Source organism: Sinocyclocheilus anshuiensis, unplaced genomic scaffold (genome assembly GCF_001515605.1).
Source record: "Sinocyclocheilus anshuiensis isolate Anshui unplaced genomic scaffold, SAMN03320099.WGS_v1.1 scaffold964, whole genome shotgun sequence".
Taxonomy (NCBI): Eukaryota; Metazoa; Chordata; class Actinopteri; order Cypriniformes; family Cyprinidae; genus Sinocyclocheilus; species Sinocyclocheilus anshuiensis.
Genome location: NW_015552666.1, coordinates 10,278 through 19,879, shown reverse-complemented (window position 1 = coordinate 19,879; position 9,602 = coordinate 10,278). Strand labels below are relative to the sequence as shown.

At 38.5% G+C, this 9,602-nt stretch overlaps 1 protein-coding gene across 1 annotated transcript in view; it reads left to right on the top strand.

Annotated features, from left to right (window-relative positions):
- LOC107667325 (histone deacetylase 7-like) overlaps positions 1–9,602 on the top strand; it is a 17,296-nt gene that overhangs the window by 3,334 nt on the left and 4,360 nt on the right. Inside the window, exons 6-13 of the mRNA XM_016458954.1 lie at positions 299–392; positions 474–956; positions 1,292–1,428; positions 1,519–1,743; positions 1,835–1,890; positions 2,449–2,536; positions 7,325–7,444; positions 7,571–7,668. Of these exons, the coding sequence (XP_016314440.1) occupies positions 299–392; positions 474–956; positions 1,292–1,428; positions 1,519–1,743; positions 1,835–1,890; positions 2,449–2,536; positions 7,325–7,444; positions 7,571–7,668 (1,301 nt within the window). The remainder of the gene's footprint in view (positions 1–298; positions 393–473; positions 957–1,291; positions 1,429–1,518; positions 1,744–1,834; positions 1,891–2,448; positions 2,537–7,324; positions 7,445–7,570; positions 7,669–9,602) is intronic.

The following is a 9,602-nucleotide window of genomic DNA, read 5'->3' as shown; positions in this document are numbered from 1 at the left end:
ATAAAATAAATGGTGCTTTAAAAAGTCCTTGAAAGTCCTTGAATCTGGTGTTCATGAAAGAGTGGGAACCCTGTTTTTAGTTTTTTGTTTTTTGGTATTTGAATAAATGGGAATGCAAAACAAATATTTGCTATGCTCCAACAATTTACTATACTATAGTTTACTTCCATGTTCCAAACACGCAAGTGTGAAAAGGGTTAAGGGTCCATTGCAATTGTTTAAGAATTGTTTTAATGCTACGTTCAACCTGAACCTTGCTCATTCCTGATTGCAGCTACATTATTCTACTTTTCTTCAGGATGAATCTCCTCTACGCATTGGCATGCAGAACCCCATGCTCTGGAATAGATATGCACAGCCCGTCTTAACCTTGTCTCCACCTGTTGTTGCAGGTAACACACATTCACTAATCTTGAGACCAAAAATGACAACAAAAAAAAGCGTAATTTGCTATTTAATTTTGTCTCTCCCAGTTCCTGGGCAATGGACAGTGATGTCTCATAGGCCTTTGAGCAAATCCCAGTCGGCACCTTCTTTTATTCAGCACATCCACACTCAGACTGTTATGATTACACACCCCATGTACCAACAGCAGACATTCCAGCAACACACTGAGACAAATGCACATTTGCAAGCAAACACACAGAGGTCTTGTTCAGAGGATCATTGTAAGGTACCTTTTCACATGGTGCGGCCCGTGCCTTCTGGAGTGCTGAGAAGAGACAGAGGAAGAGCAAGAGAGGACTTATGCATACGGTCCCAAACACTGCATGAAAACTGTCGCAGTAATCGACTGGGAGTACTGCACAACAGTGATTGCTGTGATGAACAAAACAGAATGTATCACCGGAACCTTGCGCGTATGCATTCCTCTCCAGACACCTTTAAAAGAAGTCTGCCTTTACATTTTTCCTCACCTCTAGCCCGGGATGTCAGGAGAAAAGCAAATACTACAGGTAGGAGGAATATATATATATATATATATATATAATTACACAATGTGGCGATTAATTAATCGAATGAATCGCACATCAAATTTGACTGAGAAATTACCCCCAAAAGATCATTTAAAATCATTATTGAGTTCAATGAGAAAATCTTTCAAAAAGTAGCCTTATAAAATAATATTATGTTCTGCTGTGGCTTTATACGTAATATTTTCTTTTGCAAAATTGAGCAAAAACAGTATTGTGTCTAAAATATGACACAATATTAACTTTTATATTAACACGGTAACTCTGCAGCCCTAATATATATTCATGTTTATTTTAAAGTATATTTGTGTGTGTAGGTTTGGTGTTGGACTATAAGATGCTGCAGCATGAGTGTAACTGTGGAGATGGGACTAACTTTCATACTGGGTATGCTGGCAAAATTACGAGTATCTGGTCAAGATTGCAGGAGTGTGGCCTCAGGAGTCAGTGTAAGGTAAACAATGCTGAACAGCTCATAAAGCTCTAAATATTATTGCAGTGGTGAGAATTTACTTCCATGTGTGTGTGTGTGCTTGTCTCTTAGTGGGTTAAAGGCAGGCCGGCCACGTTTGAGGAACTATTGTCAGTCCATTCAGAACAGCTTATTTGTTCATACTCTGGGTTCTCAGAAAGTACAGCTTCCATACCATATCGAAGTCAAACAGACCTTGATACAGTATTGAATAGTTCCTGCAGTGCAGCAATACTGAAGATGGCAGTCGGCAATGTGATCGAGCTGGCTCTGCGTGTGGCTGGAGGAGAGCTAAGGGTGAGAATCCCATAGTCCACAATTCCTTCTCCTATAACCACAGAGCATTGACCAGTTCAGATTCTAACTCCTTTTTCTGACTCATCCTCAGAATGGGTTTGCTGTAGTGACACCTCCAGGACACCATGTATCACATTCTCAAACATAGTGAGTTTCACTTAATACATCTGCAGACACGTTTTTCGATCCAACATGAAATAACAGGATGTTCAGCAATGAATACTTTTATTCCACAAAGATGCATTAAATTGGTCAAAAGTGACAGTAAAGACTTTTACATTGTTACAAAAATTATATTTTATTTTATTCTATTCTATTGTAAGCAGGACAACTGTTTTCAAATTGATTAAAAAAAAATGTTTTAATCAGCATAACATGATTTCTGAAGGATCATGTGACAGTAAAGATTGGAGTAATGGCTGCTGAAAATTCAGCTTTGAAATCACAGGAATAAATTACATTTTAAAAATATATTAAAATAGAATTGTTATAAAAAATTGTAATAATATTTCACAATATTATTGTTTTACTGTATTATCAAATGAATGCAGCCTTGGTGAGCAAAAGAGACTTCTTTGAAAAACATAAAAAACAGCTTACAAAATCTAAACTTTTCAATGGTAGTGTATGCAGGTAAATAATGCTGTGTATTGCTATGTTTTTTTTCCATATTTTTTTTTCTCTCTCATTCTCTCTCTCTTACAGTGGTTCCAGTATCTTTAATTCTGTGGCCATTGCTGCTAAACAGCTTCAGGAGCGATTAAACGTTAAAAAGATCCTTATAGTAGATTGGGTAAGACACACACACACACACACACACACACACACACACACACACAGTATTTGCCTTAGATATATTTCATCACTTACATGCATTTGCAAATACTGATAAAGGGTATTGACCATAATATGCCCATTAACTTTTTTTTTTAAGTTAGAATTTATATGGAGTGGGGATAGATAGAATTTATATGGAGTGGGGACAGAGTCTTGTATAAACAGGCCAAATACACACTGATAAAGAAGATCAGAGTGGCTAAGAGAAACTACTCCGAAAAGCTGAGAAACCAGCCAATGACCCTGCATCAGTGTGGAGAGGACTGAAAGACATCAATTGCAAGACACCATTCCCCAGCACTGTGTTGAATCGACAACTGGCCAATGATTTGAATGAGTTCTATTGCAGGTTTGAATTGAGTGTTAAAAAAAAAAAAAAAAAAACTTACGAAATAATGAAATGTTTCTGCACAATTTCTAAGTCACTAATCAAATAAGTCAGTTTGTGTCAATGAGCTTTCTGGTTGGATGTTCTAGTTTCCATTGAAGTACAAGATTTGTATCATTCTCAAATCATGCTGAATAACATCATCATTGGGATTTATTTACACAAACTTCATGCAGCTCAAATATTGTTTTTTCAATGCAAAATTTTTAATTAAATATGTTTGAGAACCTTTTTCACTAGTGGTCTTAGACCTTTGGGCTCCACTGTTCATATTTATATTTAAGGAATATCACAAGAAAAGTCAAAGTGCAGTTTTTCAGACCAGCAGTACAAGTGTAATATTTAAACTTGTAAACTATAACAAAAAATTATATTGAGGAACGTAAAGTTTAGATACAATATTGGCATCTGGTTGGGGTGTCTACTACAATTTAATTAATTGCACTATAGAGAGGACTGAAAGACATCAATTGCAAGACACCATTCCCCAGCACTGTGTTGAATCGACAACTGGCCAATGATTTGAATGAGTTCTATTGCAGGTTTGAAAAACCCTGTCTCACACCCCACACCCATTCTGACCTTCTCTCCTTGGATCTATTAACACCTCCAGCAACCCCCTTCTCCCCCACTCCTGCACTTCTGGTCTGTGAAAGGGATGTGCATCAGGTCTTCTGGAAAAAGAAGACAAGAAAAGCACCAGGCCCAGATGCAGTTGCCAAGTCTGTGTATTTTACCCGACTTTGGCCCGTTTTTTTTTTTTTTTTTTTAAGTCGCGTAAAAAAAAAATCACGGGTTGCGGGTTGTGTTTTTTTGGGCTTATTTAAAAAATATGGTTGCTTGTTAGGAAAACCTGAGGAAACATGGGAGCAGGTGAACGGTGCAGGATAGGAAAGGGACCTAATTCAATTTGTAAAATATTTTTTATAATGCATTAATCATTAAATCAACAAATAAGCAAGCAGTAATACTAATAGCAGATACATATGGTTCGAGTTAATTTTATTATAAATATGTGGCTATATTAAATCTCCCCCTTAGTGCTCTTGTCTTATTCTCCTTTACCATCTCCAAAACTATTCTGCACGCAGGTGATCGGAGGATAGTGTGTACATGTCTTGTTGATTTTTGTAAAATAACTTCTGTCTTTGCGTTTCAGTTTCAGTTTACTATGTTGCAGGCTTATTTATTGATAATAAATAATATTGATGATAATAAATAATATAATAATATTGGGCTTGTTTTTGAAGCTGTGGTTGTTTATTTATCTTGTGAGAGTTGGCAACACTGCCCAGACGGTGTTACACCAGCCTGTCTGAAATCCTGTGCTGTCCAGCTGGCCCCTATCTTCACACAGATCTTCAACAGATCACTGGAGCTGTGCGAAGTCCCTTCCTGCTTCATAGCCTCCACCATCATCCCCATCCCAAAGAAACTCAAAATCATCGATCTGAATGACTACAAACCTGTTGCTTCAACGTCTGTGGTCATGAAGTCATTTGAAAGACTGGTGCTGCCCACCTGAAGGACATTACCGGATCCTTACTGGACCCCCTGCAGTTTGCTTACCGAGCAAACAGTTTTTAAAAGATCCTTGTACAAACAGGCCAAATACACACTGAATAGGGAGATCAGAAAAGCTGAAAAAACAGTTTTCCATCAATACAGGGACTAAATGACTCCCGACCTGTCGCGCTGACGTCTGTGGTCACGAAGTCGTTTGAGAGACTGGTGTTGGCCTACTTAAAGGACATTACTGGATCCCCTGAAGTTTGCTTACCGAGCAAACAGGTCTATGGATGATGCAGTCAACATGGGACTGCACTACATCCTGCAACATCTGGACAGACCAGGGACTTATGTGAGGATCTGGTTCGTGGACTTCAGCTCGGCCTTCAACACTATCATCCCAAACATCCTCCTGTCCAAATTAACTCAGCTCTCTGTGCCTACCTCCATCAGTCAGTGGATCACCAACTTCCTGATAGACAGGCAGCAGGTAGTGAGGCTGGTAAAATTCTCATTCAGCACTGGTGCCCCTCAGGGATGTGTTCTCTCCCCACTGCTCTTCTCCCTATACACCAACAATTGCATCTTTAAAGACCCCTCTGTCAAGCTCTTGAAGTTTGCAGACGACACCACACTTATCGGCCTCATATAGGACGGTGACAAGTCTGCTTACAGACAGGAGGTTAAAGAGTTGGCTGTATGGTGCAGTTATAACAGCCTGGAGCTGAACACGCTCAAAACAGTGGAGATGATAGTGGACTTCAGGAGGAACCCCCCTGCACTCCCCCCACTCACCATCATGAACAGCACTGTGGCAACAGGGGAGTCATTCAAGTTCCTGGGCACCACCGTATCTCAGGACCTCAAGTGGGAATTCCACATAGACTCCATTGTCAAAAAGGCCCAGCAGAGGCTGTACTTCCTTCACCAGCTGAGGAAGTTCCTACTCTGGAGTCATGGAATCCATCCTCTGCACTTCAATAACTGTCTGGTTCAGCTCAGCTACCAAATCAGACCTTGGAAGATTGGACCGGATAGTCCGGACTGCTGAGCGAATCACTGTCACAACCCTCCCCACTCTCCAAGAACTGCACTCATCCAGAGTGAGTAAAAGGGCTGGCAAAATCATTCTGGACCCCTCACACCCAGCACACTTCCTCTTTGAACTGTTGCCATCTGATCGGCGCTACAGAGCACTGAGCACCAGAACAGCCAGGCATAAGAACAGTTTCTTCCCTCAGTCCATCTCATGAACAGTTAACTTGGCAATAAACCTGCAATACACAACACTATTTATACATTTATTTATTTAACACACCATACTTCTTATTCACATTTCCTTGCATTTGTACATATACCTGTACACAAATACCATCTATTGTATATTTTTGTATATTGTATATTTTTTTTCAATATTTGTTGTATATTATTATTTCCTATTTACTTATTCTATTTTTACTGTCTGTCTTGTCACTGTAATCTGTTTGTGCTGTGGAAGCTTCTAGGCCAGACTGCTGAACGAATCACTGGTACAACCCTCCTCACTCATCCAGAGTGAGTAAAAGGGCTGGCAAAATCATTCTGGACCCCTCACACCCAGCACACTTCCTCTTTGAACTGTTGCCATCTGATCGGCGCTACAGAGCACTGAGCACCAGAACAGCCAGGCATAAGAACAGTTTCTTCCCTCAGTCCATCTCATGAACAGTTAACTTGGCAATAAACCTGCAATACACAACACTATTTATACATTTATTTATTTAACACACCATACTTCTTATTCACATTTCCTTGCATTTGTACATATACCTGTACACAAATACCATCTATTGTATATTTTTGTATATTGTATATTTTTTTTCAATATTTGTTGTATATTATTATTTCCTATTTACTTATTCTATTTTTACTGTCTGTCTTGTCACTGTAATCTGTTTGTGCTGTGGAAGCTTCTGTCACCAATACAAATTCCTCATACCTGGAAATAAAGCTCTTTATGATTCTGATATGCTAGAGGCACAAACATTAAAGGGGTCATATAACGTTGCTAAAAACTAACATTATTTTGTGTATTTGGTGTAATGAAATGTGTTTATGCGGTTTAACCCTCTACCGCACGCATTATGATAGACCTATAGAAAAAAATATTTGACTCTTTTTCTTTTCTAAGAATGGCTTAACTTGAAGTGCTGTAAAAAAAAAATTTGGAAAAAAATATTATTTTAAGGTACTTTATGATATGTTGCCATACGGCAACAGCATACAATAGTGGATCTAACTTAGAATAAGTGTAAGCTTTGCACACATCTGAATATTTGGTTTGAACTGTTCTGGAACGGTGTTGTAAATACAATTTAACTACTGATGTCTAGTTGTGTCCTCTTTTGGAAGGCCATACAAAGTAGTTTCGCTTACACAACAAAACACACAGCGTCTCCACGACATGGGGACGGTGGTAACAATACTACAGCAAGAATCAAAGTTACGCCTTCTTTCTTTGCGTGAACATTTGGGCGGTGTTATGCAAATCTTCCCACACAGTGACGTAGACATGTGGGGGCGTGTTTAAACGAAGCATTTTAGGAGGGCATGGACGAGTCTTAACTTTTATAAAGAATATCTCTTTGGGTTTGAGACTTTAGTCTATGCAACTTTAGGGATCTTATCTATTCACGAACGGCTTGTAACACTCCAAAGAGAAAGGAAAACTTGAAATCGCATCATATGACCCCTTTAAAAATTTCACCTTCAGCCATTTTTTCCCTATTTGTATGAAATGAATAAAGTTTCCAAAAGGTTTGTGTGTTTTTTTTCATCATTAATCATTGCACTCTGCACTTTTGTCAGGATGTTCATCATGGTTATGGAACTGAGGAGATATTCTACACTGATCCTAGTGTCCTTTATATATCCCTGCATCGCTATGACAATGGTTCTTTCTTCCTTGGAAATGGACAACCCACCAGGGTTAGTTTTGTGTACATCACTTTATGAAACTAGTGAGTGTGTTTGAGATTTGAGCATGACTGTGCATTCATAAGTGTCAGATTACTATGTCTGTATGTAAATTGAAGCTATATGTATGTGTTACAGGTAGGATCTGATAGAGGGGAAGGCTATAATGTAAACGTGGCATGGTCAGGAGGCCTGAGTCCTCCAATGGGAGATGCAGAATACCTAGCTGCATTCAGGTACTATTCTGATGTCCTTTTAGTGTGTCTAGTGTCATTTTAGTCTTATGCTAAAGGGATCATTCGCTAGAGGTGGAAAGTAACTAATTACAAACACTTTCGTTACAGTACTTGAGTAAATTTTTTCTACTTTCTTGAGTATAATTAAATTGTGGTACTTTTACTTTTACTTGAGTAGAATAAAAGTAAAGTATTCAACTTCGCTACATTTATTTTTTACCGAAAGTACAAAGTACAAAAAAAAAAAAAATGGACAAAGGCGGCATTTGACGGGCACTTTTCAAACTTCTGGGGTGCGCTTCAGCCAATAACAGACAGGTCTGACTCGGGTGTAAAACCAATCAAAACGTCCAATTCAGCTGGGGGGGGCGTTCAAACCGCGCTTTGCTTTGACTGTCAATCACGGCGTTGTCGTTTTGAATCAGCATCATTAGCGTTTCAGTATTTTAGTGAATGTGAGCTATGCTCTGATTTTAAATGGTAATTTTGTCAGCTCCTGAAATGGGTCATACTGTCGATATTACACAGCAGTATAAGTAAATAGAAACTCGGTTGATAGAAGGACGCAGTTGTTGCATGGATGGAGCAAGAACAATGCAAGTGTCTAAAATACATGCACATAGTTCAGTTGAATGGTAAAAATCGCCCTCTTTGACAGTGCAGTTAAACTAAATGTAGAGGCTAAAATAACCTCAACATTAACAACAACACTGAAATAAGAGCGCATGCATTTTACGTGCATCTGGCTGATCAACCATGATTTATCTGTCAATCAGATGCATTTAAAATCACTTTTTCTGTGTGTGTGCTTTGGATGTGTGTGCACATGGGCGAAGAAACTAGATAGTCTATGTATGACCGGACGATTTATTCATATCCAAAACGAGATGATATGAACATTATGGAGCGCTAAACACTCTCATGCAGTGCATGTTTCATTCATACTCGAAGCCGAGGGCCTCTCCCACAGAAAGTCCAAAACCACCTAGTAGAAGTAATAACTTATGACGTGCAGGAAATCCCTAATACGGACAAAGGCATCCCGCTATTGCTGTAGCTAAAAAAGGTAATTTCGAGATAATAAATATAGTATACGAATAATGCAGTGCTAATTGACATAACATTTAATACAGTATAGAAACTATTCTGCCTTATGTGTTTGTATAAACCAATTATTAGGAAAATACAGAAAAAATATTATAGAATACAAATTACTGGTTATCATCCAGCAGTGTATTTGATTTCTTATCCAATTAAAATACATAAGAAAAAATGAAGCCTGTCAATTAGACAAAAGTCAAACGTTTTTTTTTTGTTTTGTTTTTTTACATTTCTGTCCCCCTCATTTCTGAAATGATGGCTATGCTCCTATGTGTGCAGGACAGAAAGCAGTGCATGAGTCTTCTTGTGCTTGAATGGTTTAAAGTCATATTAAAATGCGCACAAAGGAATCGATAAGAGGAATCAAAATGTAAATTTTATAACAACTAGACGATTCCTGACCTTAAAAGCATCCTATTCCAGAATTGGATTAGATTTTGGATTCCCAAGCCTATGTATGGGTTAAAATGTTAACGGGGTCATATGATGCGATTTAAATTTTTCCTTTCTCTTTGGAGTGTTACAAGCTCTTGGTGCATAAAGAAGATCTGTAAAGTTGCAAAGACTAAAATCTCAAATCCAAAGAGATATTCTTTATAAAAGTTAAGAGTCAACCACGCCTACCTAAAACGGCTCGTTCTAACACGCCCCACATGTCTATGTCTCAATGTGGGAAGATTTGCATAATGCTGCCCAAATGTTCACGCAAAGAAAGAAGGCGTAACTTTTATTCTCGCTGTAGTATTCTTGCTGCCACCGCGGCCATGTTGTGGAGACACTGTGTGTTTCGTTGTGGAAGCGAAACTACTTTGTTTGGCCTTCCAAAAGAGGAC